We start from the raw sequence: 19,969 nt of genomic DNA, 5'->3' as shown, positions 1-19,969 counted from the left end.
GGGGGTGGGGGATGGGTGCGACGGTGGGCTGGGGCTGGGGGGTGCGACGGGGGCTGGGCTTGGGGTGAGGGGGTGCGGGCGGGCTGGGGATGGGGTGCGACGGGGGCTAGGCTTGGGTGAGGGGGTGCAGGCGGGCTGGGGATGGGTGCGACGGCGGCGGGGCTTGAGGTGAGGGGGTGCGGGCTGGTTGAGTAGGGGTGGGCTGGCTGGGGGCGGGCTGGGGAGGGGAGGGGATCCGGTGGGGGAGTGGTGGCTGGGTGGGGGGAGGAGGAGAGGAGGGCAAAATGGGCAAAAATGGGCAAAAAATTAGGGGGGTGGTCAACTCAGCAAAATGGGGTGGTCTGAATACCCCCCCCCCCCCCGCCATTTTATTAGTTGCTACTTTCTCTCACAAAAAAGAAAGAAATAAATAAATTTTTCTCGACATTAATCTAATGATTTACGAATACCATTATGAACCAAATCCATCATTTTAAAAAGGGTTATTTTCCCGAATCAAAATAAATTGTTGTCTTAGTTTATGATACATATTTCAAAATGTATTAAATTAGGACACATATTTTATATTTGTAATAAAATAAGACAAATCATCACTTATGTCAAAAGTTCAAAACTTCGTTAAAATGAGGGGCAAATTTTATCTTTTCATATTAAATAAAATTTTAATTCTATTTTTAAATTAAAAAACAGTAAAATTATAAACTAAAAAAAAATTAAAACTCAAAAAGATTTAAATTAAAAAATAAAAAAGGATCAAATTAAAAAAGCTTCAAAACAAACAATTAATTAAAAAGAAGTAAAACTAAAATGTATTAAAATTAATAACAAATAACCAAAAAAAAAAGAACAGCTCGATTTCTAGTTTTTAGGCTTCTTTCTGATCAATTTGGTTTTTTCAATGAATTTTTCCATTAAAAATATGTATTTTTTCTACACAAATTACTTACTGTGTTCAGTACCTATCTTCATCTTCTCCGATGAGTTACCTGCAAGCCCAGTCGCCTTCAGTACCTACCTGAACTGCAACTTGTCCACCCACCTAGAAGCCCAGCCGCTTGCGCCCAACTACCTGCAAGCCTAACTGCCCGCTGCTGTCAACCACCTGCAAGCTTGCGCCCGCCGCTGAGACCTCGCACCAACCCGCAGACATTGCCCTCCGCACGCCCTCAAGTTGTGCTCCGCAACCCAACCCGCAGACCACCGGGATCTCTCTACCAGCCTCAACCTTTGATTTGTTCTTGAGCTCGTGAACCTTTGATTTGTTCTTGAGCTCGTGAACCTTTGATTTGCCTTCGATTTGTTTCAGATCTTTTTTAGTTTTACTGTTTTTTAGTTTAAATTTTTTTTAGTAGTAATTGTTTTTAGTTTATAATTTTTCTGTTTTTTAATTAAAAATTTATTTAATATAAAAAGACAAATTTACCCCTCATTTTAACAGAAGTTTTAACAGAATTAACAATTTGTCCTATTTTGTGACAGACATAAAGTATGTAGTATGTACTAATTTAATACACTTTGAAATATGCATCCTAAACTAAAGTACGTGTCCTGTAAGGAAAAATAACCCTTTTAAAAAACAAATGAAAGTAAGAGAACATGTGGGAGCCTAGATGAAATGTCGATTCATATTTTGTCAGCTGCTTTTACACTTCAATTAGACCCTCAGGCAATACTCAACCGACAAACTAAACAGAAACCATACCTTACCAAAATTTTCCTTTAAGATCAATTAAAAGTTATTTAAAATGCTAGCCGAAGATTATTAGAGTAAGCTACACAATGCTAGTTGTCGGTAGTACAGAGCAAAACTAGGAAAAAGCATGGGAACGAAATATGAGAGGGTAGGTACAGCAAACTCCACTACTCCAGCACTGCAAAAGTAAAAGTACGAGTTAGTCTAAATTGCATAAGTTGTATACCAGAAATAATTGGTACTGATCATTTTGTTGATGTAGTTTGAGAATTAAATCCTAATTCCCACCGTCACAGCGTACAAGCAATAATTCGATGAAAGATAAATAACAAACACAGCCAAGAAAACAGAAAATAATAAACCAACAAGCACACACAATCACACCGAGATTTGTTACGAGGTTCGGCAAAATTCCTGCCTACGTCCCCGGGAGAGATCTCCGTTCTTCACTATGAGAATAATAAGTATTAAGATTACAATTGGACTAAATCACATAACCCAATCCCCAAATCCCTTGTACACCCTTTCACAAAGTGTTTCCCAAAACCCTAGATCTCTCACCCAAGATTAATTACCTAATCTTGATCTCACCAATTCTAGATTGTGTGCCTCCCAAGAATCCTAAGGACTTGCTCACTCTAATCTGATTCTCTCACGTTTTTCTATGCCCCTAAGGTCCTATTTATAACCATAGGCCTTATATTACAATCCTAGATAAAGTAGGAAGAAAGTTAACTTTGAGTAGGAAATAAGTTTCCTTTATACACAAGGAAAACCTCAAAACTTGCCCAAAATGAAGTCCAAAACGCACCAGGAATTAATAACCTTCCAACACCTATTTGGACTCCTAACTTCATCCTAGAATACCATGGAAATCCCCCATGAACCAGGAAATCTTCAAATGCGAGCCAAATTAACAACAATCTCCACCTTGGCGAGCATATCATGCAAATTACCTTGCACCAAATACCATTGGCCTTGACCTTGTACCAACTACACATAACCCGAATCAAGAAACTATGGTCCACCCTTGATTCGCACGGCCAATACCTATGTGCAGCTGCATCGTGTAACCAATTACCGGTTAGCACCGAAGAGGGGCCTCGATTCACCCCCTCCTCCAGTAGGATCTCCTTTCTCACCATCGTTTGAACCTTGGAAACATGTCACAACCGTCTCTGCTGTACCCGCAAACGAGACCTTCCTCAAGCGCTTGATTTCTTGTGCATTTCGTTTCCAACCAACCATCGAGGTTTGAGTTCCTATCAAACGATATAAACCACCACACTTCTCTCCCTTCATTAGGACCATGCTTCCATGAGTAATTTTCATGACTCCACCTGCTATCAAAACCAGGTAGCCCTTGGAATCCAACCTACTCAAGGATATCAAATTCCTTTGTAGCTTTGGGACATAAGCGACTCCACCCAAAGTATGCTCCACCCCATTGAACATCTTGATCTTCACCGTTCCAACCCCCATGACGTCAACTTTGGACCCGTCAGGCAAAGAGAAAGATCCTCCCTTTGATTCTTGAAACTTTTCAAAATATTCTTTCCTAGAGCATATATGGTGAGTAGAACCCGAATCCAATATCCAATCACCATGAGAAGAAGTGTTACCTATAGAGACTGTGAGAAGTTCTCCAGATTCATTATAGTCTGCTACCGCTGTAGAGCCATGACCATCCTTCTTATTCCAAGTCGGACAGTCCTTCTTTATGTGTCCCCACTCTTTGCACTTGTAGCACTGCCAGCCCTTACCACTACCCTTTGATCTAGCCTTGCTATCACTAGAACCCTTGGTAGTTTGCCTTCCTCTTTGACCATGAGCAACAAACAAGGAATCTTTATCCTCAACTTTCTTTCTCCTTTCACTAGACAAGAGAGTTGACTCGACCTCCTCCATCTTCAGTGTATCCTTACCATACAAGAAGATATCCACTATGTTGTCATATGTATCAGGAAGTGAGGTTAGAAGTAAGAGGGCTCGATCTTCTTCCTCAATCTTTACCCCAACTCTTTCGAGTTGATTTAGCAGTCCTTTGAACACGTTCATATGATCCATGAGATTTGCACCCGCTTCCATCTTCAGCTTATATATGTCCCGCTTCAGATTCAACTTTGTGGCCATAGACTTCTGAGCTAAATAAAGCTTTTCTAGTTTCTTCCACAATTCCGGGGCAGAATCTTCATCTATATTGTTGATAATATTATCAGCAATATAAAGCCGAATCGTGCTCACACACCTGCACTCCAAGTCTTCCCAGTCATCATCTGTCATCTTTGCCGGCTTTCCTTCTTCCTTTCCCTTCAAGGCGCGTGCCAAGCCTTGCGAAACTAGGACATCCTTCACTCTCTTTTGCCATAGAGTAAAGTTACCTTTTCCATCAAATTGCTCCACCTTAAAGGATGAAACACCACTACTTCCCGTTGCCATGACAAACTACCCTCGATCGATAAACACGGAACCACGATCGATGAACACGAAACCTGGCTCTGATACCACTTGTTGATGTAGTTTGAGAATTAAATCCTAATTCCCACCGTCACGGCGTACAAGCAATAATTCGATGAAAGATAAATAACAAACACAGCCAAGAAAACAGAAAATAATAAACCAACAAGCACACACAATCACACCGAGATTTGTTACGAGGTTCGGCAAAATTCCTGCCTACGTCCCCGGGAGAGATCTCCGTTCTTCACTATGAGAATAATAAGTATTAAGATTACAATTGGACTAAATCACATAACCCAATCCCCAAATTCCTTGTACACCCTTTCACAAAGTGTTTCCCAAAACCCTAGATCTCTCACCCAAGATTAATTACCTAATCTTGATCTCACCAATTCTAGATTGTGTGCCTCCCAAGAATCCTAAGGACTTGCTCACTCTAATCTGATTCTCTCACGTTTTTCTATGCCCCTAAGGTCCTATTTATAACCATAGGCCTTATATTACAATCCTAGATAAAGTAGGAAGAAAGTTAACTTTGAGTAGGAAATAAGTTTCCTTTATACACAAGGAAAACCTCAAAACTTGCCCAAAATGAAGTCCAAAACGCACCATGAATTAATAACCTTCCAACACCTATTTGGACTCCTAACTTCATCCTAGAATACCATGGAAATCCCCCATGAACCAGGAAATCTTCGAATGCGAGCCAAATTAACAACACATTTAAAAAAAAAAAAAAAAAACACATGCAAACATTGAAATTTAATACAACAATATCTAAACTTTGTACGAGGTTTGCCTTTTCTTGGTTAATTTTCTTGTTTGTTTACCAAAAAGAAAAAAGATTCAATAAGAAGATTTTTGTACAATTGTAGACACTAGAAACTACATCATATATGCTAGTGCAAGGAGATCATATGCATTTACAAATCCATAAAGTAATAGAAATTTCAATTTGAAAAGAACAATGCATAACAGTTCAAAATACAAGGCGCAAAACCAAGGATGAAAATATCAGCAAAATCGCTGAAATATCGGGCGAGATATCGGGAAATTGAAATGCCGATATTTAAATCACTTGTGAGAAATATCTTCAATATATTGGCAGTATCACTCAATTTCAGTAAATTCCGACAAATTTAGAAGGAAAAGCAGCGCGATCTGGGTCATAGGCATATCCATTTCTGCAAGCAGCGCGATCTGGGTCGGGTCTCAGGCATAAGCCTGACGACAGGGACAACATTTATATAATCTTAGAGACACAGCAACGTCTTCTCTCTTTGCCTATGTCCTTCTTTCAATAAAACGACGAGTTTTGGTGTTCTGTATAGTTTAGACAAGACGCACAGCTTTCTTCTATCTTTATTATGTAGCCACGTTGTCAATCTCTTTACTCTTATCTTTATTGATGCTAGTTAAATCATATTCAGTTTGAAACAAACAAAACTCCTAAATAGATATAAACACTTAATAGAGAAAAACTATCAATATTAAGTAAAATAAAACTTCTAATACAATAATACTAAGTAAAATAAGACTTTTAATACTAATATAATAGTGTATAAGATATATCGGGAGGGTATTTTATGCCATATATATAATATTATAAGTAAACCCAATAGTTGGTGGGTAATTTAATACTTGAGCCTAACTTATATGTTTTCATTGACTTACACTGATATTTTGATATATCTATATATCCGTCATATTCGTACATTTGACTATTTGAGGACCGATATTTTCAACCTTGCACAAAACACAGAATTGAATAGACTTACCACAAAAAGCAAGGGTCCCTGTTTAAACTTGTCATGAAATGAAAATGCCATAGGCTCTGGATTGTCCCCAGGTCCTCTCATAAACCCACTGTATTCATATTAGAGTACATCATAAGTAATATGCAATGTTGCTATCCAGTTAAATTAAACATATAGATTATAAAATTCAGCATTTGGCCAATATAAAAACAAAAAGGAAACATAATTGGCAACTACAACAAAAGCAATAAGAATAACCAACTCACATTAATGATGCAGAGATGAGAGGAGTCCTTCTGACATCATAAACTGCAATCAGACCCCTGTATAATTCATCACCATCTTTAAAAGAAACAGCCAACCGCTCTCCTGAAGCATCCCAAGCTATCTTCTCAATGCCCTGACTGGAGGAGATAACATATCAGAACTGTCTTGGACAAACATTACCATGTACAAGTGGTATCTATTACAAAACATCTACCCCGAGGTTTTCTAACTTGCAACTGTAATTTGAAATAATATCCTACAAAGATTTTTTGCTCAAAAATAAAAGAAAATTAACACAAAAAGTATATGAATGCAATGCACCAGAAATTAAACTTGGCACTTTGAGAAACAACAATCTCCGATTTCCTTGTTTGGTATCATTAACAAGAAAATCTTGAAATTATGCGAGAAAAATGTAGCATGTCAAGACTACCAATAAAGAAAGCTACCCTGCTACTAGACACTCCAGACATTACAGCAAATATACCATGGATGCCATCAAAATGATAATGAAGATATCAAATTGACTCACTTCCAACATCCAACTTATCAAGTGCCAAATAAAATTGTATATTGTAATGAATTCTAAATTCTGAGAAAAAAATAATAATAGTAATCAGTGTTTTCGGAGGCAAGTCGTTTTATGTCTCACAAGGTGAGGCATAAGCCTTGAGGTGTAAGGCTTTCGGGTATTGAATTATTATATTTACAAAAATACATAAAATAATTAAAATAAGGTATTATTCTCATTCAAGCATAATTATCTTTTCTTACTCTTGTGCTACTTCTTGCTATATATATTAACATGATTATAATATCATCTTTCTAACTCTAGTGCTTGTACACCTAGTTCGAACAGATGAAAAAGTAGAACTAAGCTGAGAGGTGTGGAGCTACTGCCTTCTTCAGATTGATACAGAGAAAAGAAGAGAGGGGGAGAGAGAGAGAGAGAGAGAGAGAGAGTCGAGCTGGCATGAACTGGACCAAGATGGGAGGCTGGGAGGCCCACATCTGTTGGGAGGAGGAATACAGGTTTAATAACCCAATTTGGGGCTTGCGCTTCTATTGGGTGTGAGGGAAGGGAAGGGAAGAAAAGTTTATAACCTGACCAAGAAAACGCCACAATATTTTCTTTTAAAACATGAAGTAAAACACGAGGGGAAGAAAGTTTAGAAACAAGATACAAAATGACACAATTTGTTTAAAAATTTTCAGAAAAAGTTAGCTCTTCTTCTTTGAGAGGCATTCCCCTCTTCCTTCCAGTTGCACACCTCTGCAATTAAGCAGCCACCTCATGCCAAGAAAGTTTAGAAACAAGATACAAAATGATACAATTTGTTTAAAATTTTTCAGAAAAAGTTAGCTCTTCTTCTTTGAGAGGCATTCACCTCTCTTCCTTCCAGTCGCACATCTCTGCAATTAAGCAGCCACCTCATGCCGCCCCATCTACAAGGCATACACTTTCTGTGATTTATGCTAATGATTACACTGCCTTGCCCCGACGCACGCCTGACCACTGCCTTTGAAAACACTGATAATTGTAATAATAATACAGTTTCGATAAAGAAAGCCCATTAAGTGAAACATTGTTCAATAAACACTCATACAACAGTCCATTGAAAATGTAAAACTATAAAAAACATGATTTTATCTGTACCTGTTTGTTAAGGATATAATCTCTGGTAGTTCAACAGGTAATAGGTGCGCATCTGAAAAATTAAGATCATTAAAATCAAGAAAATATTTCTTCGATGGCATCTCAAAGCTGTTATCCAGCATGAAAATATTGACATTCATGAGAAAAGCACATTTTGCATGTTCCTTTTTCCTACATGACAAACAATTCATTACCAATCTGTCAAATATAGCATAGTTTGTACACTGAAATACATTTTATTGTGCTGATATGAAGCTGGAATTGGTAATTACATGAGAATCTTGCATTCATCACATGAGCTTTCTTATTGTTTTTTACAATAAGGTTGTTGCACGGTAATATGATAAAATTTCATGTTTCAATAGAGAACTGATGAGGGCATCAATATCAGATCATTTAGGATTTATGAGCAAAAGAGATCACACACACAATCCAGCTCTATCTTTGTGGTTGGATTGAGTGCACATTGAACAGCTATGTAGGAGACTTTACAGCATTTTCCAGCAGCCCAAGTAGTGTTTTTTGAGATTTTTCACAGTCCAAGGAATACATTACCAGTAAATGCATCAATTAAGTTGTAAAAATTTTGTTGTTTCCAAACTTTGATTCAGACATTTATTAAGCATCAGAAGATGTACACACATCGCATTCACACATTTATTAGTCTATAAATGCGATCAGCTATTTATAAGTAAATTAAACATCCTCTTTGTAATTAGGACCCATTAATGCTAGTCGGCGTTGGGTACAATACATGTAAGTGCATAAAAGGCAAGTCATAACAATCTTCCCAAGCATGGCTCAACAAGTTTTAGCAAGGTAGTGGTTAATCATGGCAAGTCTAGAAGCCAAGTTCATGGTGCTTATCAAATAGACAAAGCTTAGCATTGTGATTTTTGTTGTCTATGTGGATGGCATTGTTATTACTGGGAGTGAAAGGCTATCTTCAATCAACACCTATGGTCACACCTAAGGAGACTAAAACAGAAATTGATGCCTGATGTTGGGGACTTAATTGATGATCCTGAGATGTATAGGAGACTTGTAGGTAAGTTAATTTACTTTACCATCACTCAACTGGATACCTCCTATGCAATCACTGCCCAACCCACAGGTTCCTCACATGAATGCAGCTACACACATTCTGAAATACCCCATATCAATCTCCAGTGCATCTTCATAATGAGGGATATGTTAATGCTGACTGGACAAGTTCTCCTCAACTAGAAGACCAACAACCACCTATACCATTATAGGGGCGGGTAACAGTGTAACTTTGAGGAGTAAGAAGCAGCCTGCTCTAGTACTGAGGATGAGTACTGTGCAATAATGGGCACAGCTTGTGAACTAAACTTCATTCAAAAATCTTCTACAACAGTTCGGAATTTTAATACAAGATCCAACTCTATAATGTAATAAACAGACAGCTATTCAGATTGCCGATAACCTAGTTTTTCAGAAAAGGACAATGCACGTTGAAGTTGGTTGTGATTTCATTCGTTCTAAAGTGGGAAACATATGAAATTGTAACTCCATTTCTGCCCTCTCAAAATTAGTTGGCTGACAACTTCATTAAGGCACTTCCAGAGACTACTTTTGATTCTATTTGCACCAAGCTGCCCTTTGCGCCATCTGGAAATTAGTTGGCTCACATCTTCATTATGGCACTTCCAAAGACTTCTTTAGGTTCTATTTGCACCAAATAAGCTAAATGCCATTCCAGTTGTTAAGTTTTACAATTTTTTCGAGTCAATTAAGTTTATAAAAAAAAGACAACAAAACAACAAATAGGGGTAAACTACATTTTTGGTCGCTGTGTTTTGGCCCAAAAACACATTTGGTCCTTGTGCTTTCAATTTTCCCAATTTGGTCATTGTGTTTTATGTTTTTTGCAATCTTAAGACATAATCAACCCAACATGAAAAATTTTCTCAAATTGAAATTAATAACTTGTTTAGACTCGCGAGTTTAACCCAAGAATGACTGAATCAAGTATGTAGCCTTGAATTTGATTTTCAAACAAGAATTCAAAGAAATCCCAAACTTAAAGTTCAAAGCCTAAAATTTTTTGTAAGCCTCAATTTCTTTAGCAAATAAATTTAATTTGGGTTTTGTTACAATTGAACTAAGATTGCAAACAACATAAAACACAAGGACCAAATTGGGAAAATTAAAACCACGAGGACCAAATGTGTTTTCAGGCCAAAACACAGCGACCAAAAAAGTAGTTTCCCCAATTTGAGATCAAAAGGCTTATACTACATGTCAATTGGCTCAAAAATAAGAACTTGAAAGTAAGCTAGCATACCCAGTGATGGAGGCTTCGAAGCAAAGTGAATGGAACCCAAAGTTGAAGATTTAGAGAAAGCGAGAAGTATCATACGCCCATCAGGATCCCATGATGCTCCCTGGTATAAAAAAAACACAACAATTATAAGTAGTGAAAATTGTAACTTTGTGCTTTTCAATGAGATGCATGAAGGAGGGATTACAATATAGGGGAGAAAGATCCATGAGAGAGAGAGAGAGGAGGGAGTGTGAAAGAGAAAGAGTTCCAAGGGTGGAAAATGGATGGGGAACTTTAGCTTCACGCATCTGGCAAGGGATTCTAAATTTGAACAGATAGTGTTTATTTTTTAGAGAAGAATTCTTTTGCAGTAGCTATCAAGATTACTAAGAGGACTAGTCTTAGAAGCTATCAAAAAACAGTAGAGTTGGGCAGTGCCAGGCGATTGAAAGATGGGTTGAGGGAGGCAAAGTAACCAGAAATTCATTAGACAGTTTAAAGGAAATTCTTACTTTATTAGACAGTGTAATTCAAACAGTAGCAGTTTTTGTTTCGGAGAGGCTGGATTGTGTTGTGTTTGGCTCGTTGAAGTCCTAGTTGGTTTTAGGATTTCTAATCAGTTTAGGAAACTATAGAAAAGTGTGCACAAGTATTTCCTAGTAGCTTTAGGAAATAGTTCTCGTGTATTCCTAGTTGATTTAGGGAAGAAAGTTTATTTCCCTATTCTAGAAGGTTTAGGCTATCCTAATAAGTCAAGCAATGTAAGCTAAACCCTAAAGTCTATAAATAGGGCTTGGCAGGTCTAAAAATTTTAAGAGAGGAGTTTCTTAAGTTTTCATAAGTTCTGAAGAAGGGCAGAAACACAAGAGTGATAGAGAGAGAAAGAAGGAGCTGCGGGTAGAGGGTCAGTTTTAGGGTTTCAATTGTTGTGATTGGCTCGTCGAAATTTCTGGAAAGTGGACAAAACAGGTAAGTTGCAGCTGGTTCGAAGAAAGGGTACAGACCTAGGAAGACCAAGAAGACTTGCACAAGGTTTTCCTAGTTTAGAAAGGTAGTTCTAAGGTTTTGTAAGTGTAGAAGGTTTATAATTAGGTAATTAGGCTTGTACCTAATTATAGTAGGAATAGGATTCCTAGTTGTATTTTTACTTGTAAAGTTGTAAGCTACCAGCCTATACCTTATAAATAGGCTGCAGCAAGCCTTGTTAAGGGTGTGTGGGAAAAACACCAAAGGGTAACAAGAAGGGAAAAGCCAAGGGAGAAGAGAGGAGTTTCTCAAGTCCTCATAAGTTCTGAAGAAAGGCAGAAACACAAGAGTGATAGGGAGAGATGGAGGAAGCTGCGGGTTAGGGTTAGTTTTAGGGTTTCAAAAGTCTTGTGTAATCTCTAAATCTAATTCTATAGCGCAGTGATTTCTCTCCAAGAGAGATCACAACTGGAGTAGGCAAAAGTTTTGCCGAACCAGTATAAATCGTGTGTTTTACTTTTGCTGTTTTTTTTGTGTGCTGCTTGTTCCTATTTGCTAAACTGTTCTAATCCTAAATACATCAAAGAAAAGATCACAGGGGCTGTTAATTCACTACAAATGGTATCAGAGCTTAGGCTTGAAGTTTTTCTGCGATGTCTAAAGGAGGAAGAAACATGGACTTAGGGGATCTAAGGCCTGCTTTGAAGCCATATGATGGCAAGGATGATTTTACAGATTAGCAACAGATGATGAAGAATGTGCTGGTGCAGCAGGATCTGGATGATCCACTTTTTGGGGAGAAGCCGACAACCATGCAAGAAGACGCATGGAACAAGGTTCTAAAGAAGGCCAAGAGTTCAATAGAGATCCACCTCACAAGATCTATGAGGTTTCATATCACGGAAGAGATGTTAGCAAAAGAAGCATGGGATAAGTTGGAAAGTGTTTACATGGGCAAAACTGTGTCCAATAAACTCTTTTTAAAGGATGAACTATTCGGACTTCGACTAGAAGGAGAAGATGTTGCAAATCATGTATGCAAGTTTCAGAATTGCATAGCAAATCTCCAGAAGGTCACAGAAGTTTACAAGGATGATGATAAGGCTATCATACTACTGAGATCCCTGCCACCTTCTTTCAAGCACTTCCGGATTACTTTAATGTTTGGAAAGGAGATTCTAAAGCTTGATGACGTTGTGCAAGCCCTCCAGTCATATGCCAAGCTAGATGACTTAACCGAAGGCACTCAGTCACAAGGCCTTTATGTTAAAGGCAAGGAGAAGGGTCATTTGAAGGGAAGGAGTGGTAAATCTGGTAAAAATGGGAGGTCTAAATCCAACGGATCCGAGGACGAATCTGGTTGCTTCAAGTGGTTCACTAGACCACTAAAAAAGGGATTGCCAGATATGGCTGGAGAAGATGAAGAAAAGGGCTGAAAACTCAAGTTCAAGCAATGTAGCAGTGACGACGATGGTGAGCTTTTGGCAGTATCTTTAGGTATTTCTACTCCTCAATACTTGGTATTTGGACTTCGGATGCAATTTTCATATGTGTGCAAACAAGGATTGGTTTTATACATATGAAAAAACAAATTGTGGCAAAGTTGTGTTGGGGGATAACTCTGTGTGCAAGATTCATGGTGTTGGCACAATCAAGGTGAAGATGCAAGATGAAATTGTTAGGTTGCTAGGTAATGTACGGTATGTTCCTACATTAAAGAAAAATCTTATTTCTCTTGGAACTCTAGAGACGAATGGGTATGCATTCAATTCTAGAGCAGGGAAGCTCAAAGTCACAAAAAGATCAAGTGTGATTATAAGAGGAGTTATGCAATCTAATAATCTCTACAAGCTTTCCGGGGTTACAGTGATAGGTGGAGCAGTTGCGTCTACCAAAGAGAGCTTGGAATTTGAGCTCAAGGAGCATTGTGACAAGGGAGAGCAAGGGCATCTCACAAAGGAAGAGCCCCATCAAATAAGTGCTACGGCTAAAGAAGAAGTAGCAAGCCATTATTGTTGCTTGGCTAATCATTCATCAAAGGTTTGACTTCAAGGATGCAGCAAGGGAAGTAAAGAAAGATGAGGAAGGATTGATTGTTGATAAGGAAGATGCAACCATAAAAACAACCACAGTGATTATGAAAGAAATTCCAGTTCAAGTGAAGACCAATTCCAAGCTGGTGGAACATAACACAAGGGTTGAAGAGATTGGGCAGCAAAAACAATCAACAAAGGTTCAAGAACAGGTGGAGCCAAGGAGCACATGGCAGTCCAGGCCCAAAAGTACCATCAAGCTAACTCACAAGTCTTGGTGGGAAAAGGAAAGAGTTTACTATAGGACTAGTAAGGCAAATCCGACTACATTCAAGAGGGCTTGTGAGAGCAAGGAATGGGAACATCGGATGAGTGCTAGGTTGTCTCTACAAAGAAACTTCGGTTGAAAGTTAGTTCCTAAATCCAAGGAGAAAATTGGCTATGAATGGGTTTATGGGACGAAAGGTGAGGAGAATCTTGGGTTGTAGAAAAGATTGAAAGTACAAAGGAGAAGTTCAAACTTGGTTTGAGCTTGCTCAATCTTTCAAGTTACTAAAGATTGAGGTGGAGCACCTTCTCACTTAAGGTGCATTGAGGCAAGAAGTTTTTGCCAAGGTGAAGGGTTCTTGGAGGTTTGTTTCGAGGTTACTTCAAGAATGTCAAGGTAATCTCAAAGGTGCAGCAGTCATGACCTTGGTTCCGACTCACCAAGGAGGAGATTGTTGTGTTTGGCTAGTCGAAATTTCTGGAAACAGGACAAAACAGGTAAGTTGCAGCTGGTTCCAGGAAAGGGTACATACCTAGGAAGACTAAGAATACTTGCACACAATTTTCCTAGTTTAGAAAGGTAGTTCTAATGGTTTCCTAAGTATACAAGGTTTAGAATTAGGTAATTAGGCTTATTCCCTAATTATAGTAGGAATAGGTTTCCTAATTGTATTTTTACTTGTAAGATGCAGCCTATGCCTTGTAAATAGGTTGCAGCAAGCCTTGTTAAGGGTGTGTGGGAAAAACACCAAAGGGTAACAAGAAGGGTAAAGTCAAGGGAGAAGAGAGGAGTTTCTCAAGTCTTCATAAGTTCTGAAGAAAGGCAGAAACACAAGAGTGATAGGGAGAGATAGAGGAAGCAGCGGGTTAGGGTTAGTTTTAGGGTTTCAAAAGTCTGTGTAATCACTAAATCTAATTCTATAGTGCAGTGATTTCTATCCAAGAGAGATCACAGCTGGAGTAGGCAAAAGTTCTCCCGAACCAGTTAAATATCTAGTGTTCTCGTGTGTTTTACTTTTGCTGTTTTTCTGTGTGCTGCTTGTTCCTGTTTGCTAAATTGTTCTAATCCTAAATACATCAAAGAAAAGATCACGGGGGGTGTTACTTCACTACATCAATAACCTCTTGTAATCTATTTCTAATCTTCATAGTGCAGCTGTGATTCTCTAAAGATCACACGGGGATGTAGGCAAAGTTAGCCGATCCTCGATAACAAATCTTTGGTGTTCTCGTGTGTTTTTCTTTTTGCTGTTTTTTTCTGTGTGCTACTTGTTCCTATTGCCAAAACTGCTATAAATCTAAATACATCAAAGAATAAGGTCACAAGGGGGTTTAATTCACTACAGATTGGGATAGGTGGGCTACCAGTTTTTTTTTATGGTATAAAGACATTTTGGAGAAAATTGGGAATTGTTGCAGAGGACTTTTAGAAGTAGATGGAAAAGCAGAGGATTTATCTAGTTTATTTGAAGCCCATATCAAAGTGAGAAAAAACTCAAGGCATCATACCAGGATTGGAATTATATTGTAATGGGCAGAACATCAGTGTGAGAATTAGAGCAATTCCGAAGTTTTCTCGAAAAGTGGGTAGTACAAACTTTCCACGCTACCAGCATAAGGAACATGACAATCATTTAGGGAAAAAGGGTTATGTGCCAGTCAAAGCACTCAGAAGGTGGTTATGGAAGCCTTGTTCACCACAGAGGAATTTGAAAGAAAAGTCAAAAATATGAAGGTTTATGTAGAACTGGAATTAATGAAGGTCAAGGAGTAGAGCGTAGAGGTTGTGGAAGACTCCTGAAATGCGTCGATTAATAGCAATAAAAGGATGTTGGTTTTCAAAAAACTGGGCTTCAAATTATGAAATAATTTAATATGCATCACTTTAAGAAATAATAATAATAATATGCATCTACAAAATATATAAATATCATTTTTGTTTACCTTAACAAAGCCGCTAGTAGAAGACCATGGTTCAGATGTCCATGTATTGGTCTCCCAAAGATAAAATGTTCCATCACTGTAAAAGAACAGAATGATCAGCTTATTCATCCTAAACTGGTTCCATGTTCAATTAAGTTTAATACAAACCAAATCATAGTGCAATAATTCAAAAGATGAAAGTACAATTTTGCCGAAAAAAAGTAATCGCCAGTTGGCGACCACTTCAGCAGTGATATGCCACCTAGTCCCCTACGAATGGGTGTCCCAAGCCCTGAGAAAGCATATAAATAAATTTATTAAAAAGCTCACAAGGTAGAGTTTACTTTTTCTGCTTCAAGAAAATGAAATCATCTCATCATTCATCAGAAAGATAAAATAAACATAAATAAATAATAGGTCCTGAATAGAGGGATTAGGAGGAGAGAAAGACCCACAATAATTTCATAATCTGCTCAAGCACAAGCAGCTTTTGAAAAGTAATTACTAAAATTCTTTTCCAAAGCACCGAAAACACAACGAAGCACCTTAGTAAAATTTACCAGACAAACAACTGGCTCCTATCTAAAAAAAAAAAAGCACATACAGGCTCTTACAAAGCAATTCTGAATGGAGCCTTTACCATCTCCCATTTGAAATGATATTCATCAGTAACAATTGTAATAATAAATAATGACAAAAAAAAACAACTGTAATAATAAATACAAGTAACGATTGTGGTAATGTAATTAGCATGATTATCATGAGAAACAAACATCAAGTTTAACACAAAGTAAAACCAGAAAATAATATCATCTAATAGCTAACAAAGTCATGTAGCAAGGTTTTTGTCAGGGTCATTTGTTAAGCTACACAACAGTTTTGGTGACGTGAACATCCAAGAAAGAACTCACTATGAAACAATAGTAGTAATCAAGGGTAATATATGATGAATACCTTGAGCAACATCCCATATGGTAAATGATGAGCTCTCATAAGATCCAGATGCCAAATACGTGAGTTCACGTCAAGGAAATCTTATATAGCACTAGCACTACTGAACAAAACTCAGGGTAAAAATTAATCTAAAAATAAATCCTCTATTTCAAAGCAATGAAAACAGAGCCTTTTTGCCTGCTTGAGTATCTAAACTGTAACACCATAAGCATGTAAATTTATGCGGATTACTGCAACAAAATGCAAAACAAAAACTTTTCTCAATTTTTTTAATAAAATATGCAGATACATATGACAATACTAAATTGCAAGAAAGCCTCCATTTCCATGCAGAGTCTTATCAATTTAACAATAATTGAAGCCCAGAATATAAATTTTTTGGATATCTTCCATCAGGACTCCATGACAGTGCACTAATCTGTTCCTCGTTATGACTTTGAAGAAAATCCACCAAAATATATCGGATTCCTGAACCTCTAGAGAGAGTTCCCAAGAAGGACGAAGTGCCAGATCTCACAGATGCTGCACTTCCCGGGAAAGATGCAGCCCAAATGCAAATTCCACCACTGTAAATCCCATATTAAGAGAAAATTCAGTCTTACAAGGGTATAACCTCTATAAATACATAAAATGTACATATAAATCTTGTGCAGAAATTGTGATACTTGCTTGCATGCTACAGAAAGTGTTCTCCCACCATTTGGCCTCCACTCAAGTACCTTGACATCTCTCTGGGACTCATTGACCAAAATGCATGGCTCCTTCCCTTCTGATGAAGTATAAATTTCATTGGCAAGTATATGAATTAAGTAAAACGAAAAACTCTAACAAAAAAAAAAAAAGCCAACAAAATTAGCAGAGAGAAAATTTAAAGCATTGAAACAAATAACTAGTTAAACACCTAACCTGAATCCTCGTAATCGCGAACTGTAACTTGATTTTGGCCAGATATAAACGCTATAATATGTTTATGTTGGTGCCAGCTCACTCCTTGAAGATCAACTTCTGGTAACAAGTTTACCTACAAGTTGAGTAATTGAGGACATAGAATTAAGAAGCCTTTTACCACTTTACCACTTTCTCATCTACAAGTTGGCATGCACCTGCTTCACAAGTGGTGCCTCTGAAACGTATGTTATTGTTATTTAATTCATACTAACAACTTAAGCAGCCAGAGCTAATCAAGGCTTCTAGTCATGTTAGACTATTTGATTGTCTTGCACAATAACTTCTCAAGTTCAAAATGATATTTGTGTTCTTAAGTAGATAATGCCTAACTGGACTCCCAGGGTGATGATTCTGCCAGAAGCCCATACATAAGAGGTCATTGTAGCTGTAATTATGTCTATATTATAGAAAAATGGAAAAAAAAAAAAAAAAAAAGTGCACAATTGGGTGATTAGTAATAAAGAAAAGAAAATGTAACAGACCTGATTAGGATGGAAGAGAGGTGTGAGATTGAGAATCCTCTGGAATGTTTGTAGAATTCCCTTTGTTAATGCAACTTGTTGGGCGTCGTGGTCGTCGGGACTCGGTGGGCGCCGCAGTAGCTGATCGGAATGAAACGGAACGGGGCTGAATACCATTCCCTGTACAACCAACCAATGTCACATCATATCACTGCCAATGCATACAACGACGAACTTAGAATCTGAAGATAGATGCAAACATTAAAGAAAGAATGTGAAGGTAGTAAGTAAGTAATACTGATAACTAACAAGAATCTTTCCATAAGTGTCCTTGGCTCCATCGTCCGATAGGCTCTCAGCAGTGACTGCAGGTAAATTATATATGAAGTATATCAGTATAATGTATAAGGGGAGAGAGAGAGAGAGAGAGAGGTCCGTACTGAGGTCGCGATTGATTTCGCAAATGGTGACAGAACCGGGGTGAGGAAAGGAAGGCATTACTACTGTTTCCGCAGATGGAGATGGAGATGGAGATGAGTAGGGTTTCGTTACTTTGCTATTGCTTTTCTGGTTTCTCCGCTCACTTCCCAGTCCCACTTCTCAAATGATCAAATCCTAAACCAAATTATATTGGGCCCGATTACTTTCACTGCCGTTTTTTCTTTCCGGCTTCGGCCCATTCCTCCGTTCCATTTTTTATTTTTACTTTTTTCAGTTTTTGGTACCCCAAGTGAAGTAACCATATCCTCGGGTCGGAATACAGTGGAGTACTCCATCAATGGAGTGCGTTTTTTTAAGAGTCACGTGACTTCTTATTAGGGCTGCCCTGGTTTGGTTTTTACCGAACCGACCAACTAACGACCGAATTTTTTTGGTTTGGTATATTGATTTTCACGATTCAAAAATCGAAAAATCGAAAATTCGAAACAAAAAAAAATCAAAAAAAAATGGTAAATCAACTGATTATCGAAAATTATTATTAAAAAAAACTGAATCGATTATTATCGAAAAAATCAAAATATATACCAAAAAAAACTGAAACAATTACCGAAATTTAGTTATATATGCTTATAATACTATTATGTTAATGATACAATAAATATTAAATTACTAATATTTTAAACAACTATAAAAAAATTGTTGTAACACGAATTCTCCAAGTAGTTAAACTCTGAAAACGATGGGTTCTGTAAATACAAGAAAAACCTTCGGAGGTACGGTGACACTGGTGTGGTGTCGGCCAAAGGCTCTCTGATGGTCAACTCAGTAAGCAAGATCAATATTAACTCAAAGCAGTGGGCTTAGAGTTTTAGAATTACGTACCTTTATGTGATTTTATGAGAGTATTTATAGGGGATGATTTAATCCCTATGGCCTTAGGATTGTAAGTTGGTTAGACTTGTAATCACCGGGAGGTATACTCCATATTGGATTGAACTCCTATACTTGAATCCTTCTTTGGAAAGGATTCAAGCCTTTTAATTCGTTTGAGAGCTGGTTTCCTAGTAGAACATAGACTTCTTAGGTTCCTTTAGTCATGGCTTGTATAGTAATACCCCCGTGAGCTTACAATTGGAAGCATCTGTGGGTTTGAGTAGGTCCATGGAATCAGGTGGTTCCATTGATTTGGATGTATTTATACACTTGGAAGCATCCGGCCCTCCTAAATGTATGTGGTGATTGTTCCCCTTACTTTGTGCTCAATGGGTCCTCCAATTTTATGGTGTTTATACCCCTGACGTTGTTGGTGATGACGCCTTGTCCATAGGACCCCTTTAGACTTTCACAAGTATAGGTCATATTCTTTAAACCAAGGCACCCTCTTTGTTATAGGTGATAGAACCTTGTCTATAGGTCTCATTATATTTATAAGAGCATAGGTCTCATCATCTAAGTCAAGGCATCTCCCCTTCATGTAATATCTAGGGGCCCTAAGCCTTTCTCTAATTTTCTCCGGACCCATTCCAAATGTGTGACATGGGTCTCATGTATAATTTATTCATGGTCCCACAATTGCCCCCAAAAATACATCCCTTGAATAGAGAGGAATGGTAATTCTTTTGCTCTGGTTTTAAGCCTTTTTACTGCCCAAGTATGTTCTTGTGTCCATGCAGTAGGGTTTTTTCTTAATCTTTGGTACAGAATCTTGCTTTCTTTAGCAAGGTCTTGAAAAAAGTCTGCAATATAATTTAGACTTCCTAAAAACCTTTGCAGTTGAGTTTTAGCTTTTATTTCATCAGGAAATTTTTCTGCAAAAACTATGGCCCTATCAATCGGGATTATGGTTCCATGGAAA

At 37.8% G+C, this 19,969-nt stretch overlaps 1 protein-coding gene across 3 annotated transcripts; it reads right to left on the bottom strand.

The window, feature by feature from the left end:
- Positions 1-1,609: 1,609 nt before the first annotated feature.
- Positions 1,610-18,287, bottom strand: LOC147299931 (Transducin/WD40 repeat-like superfamily protein). 3 transcript variants are annotated; one of them, XM_086241608.1, is made up of 14 exons: positions 18,114-18,287; positions 17,983-18,038; positions 17,695-17,853; positions 17,171-17,285; positions 16,934-17,030; positions 16,651-16,830; positions 16,265-16,323; positions 15,515-15,602; positions 15,332-15,407; positions 10,143-10,242; positions 7,835-7,886; positions 6,177-6,314; positions 5,932-6,019; positions 1,610-1,871 (listed from the first exon to the last, which is right to left on the bottom strand). In XM_086241608.1, the coding sequence occupies exons 1-14, from the start codon at positions 18,169-18,171 to the stop codon at positions 1,809-1,811; spliced, it is 1,329 nt and encodes a 442-aa protein (XP_086097734.1). In that variant the 5' UTR covers positions 18,172-18,287; the 3' UTR covers positions 1,610-1,808. The 3 variants fall into 3 exon arrangements, with proteins under 3 accessions (XP_086097734.1, XP_086097727.1, XP_086097738.1); XM_086241601.1 differs by having other exon boundaries at positions 16,934-17,033; positions 18,114-18,286; XM_086241612.1 differs by having other exon boundaries at positions 16,934-17,033; positions 17,695-17,884; positions 18,114-18,185.
- Positions 18,288-19,969: the final 1,682 nt, after the last annotated feature.

The sequence above is a fragment of the Dryas octopetala genome, chromosome 1, assembly GCF_963921425.1.
Source record: "Dryas octopetala chromosome 1, drDryOcto1.1, whole genome shotgun sequence".
Taxonomy (NCBI): Eukaryota; Viridiplantae; Streptophyta; class Magnoliopsida; order Rosales; family Rosaceae; genus Dryas; species Dryas octopetala.
This window is presented reverse-complemented; position numbering and strand designations above follow the sequence as displayed.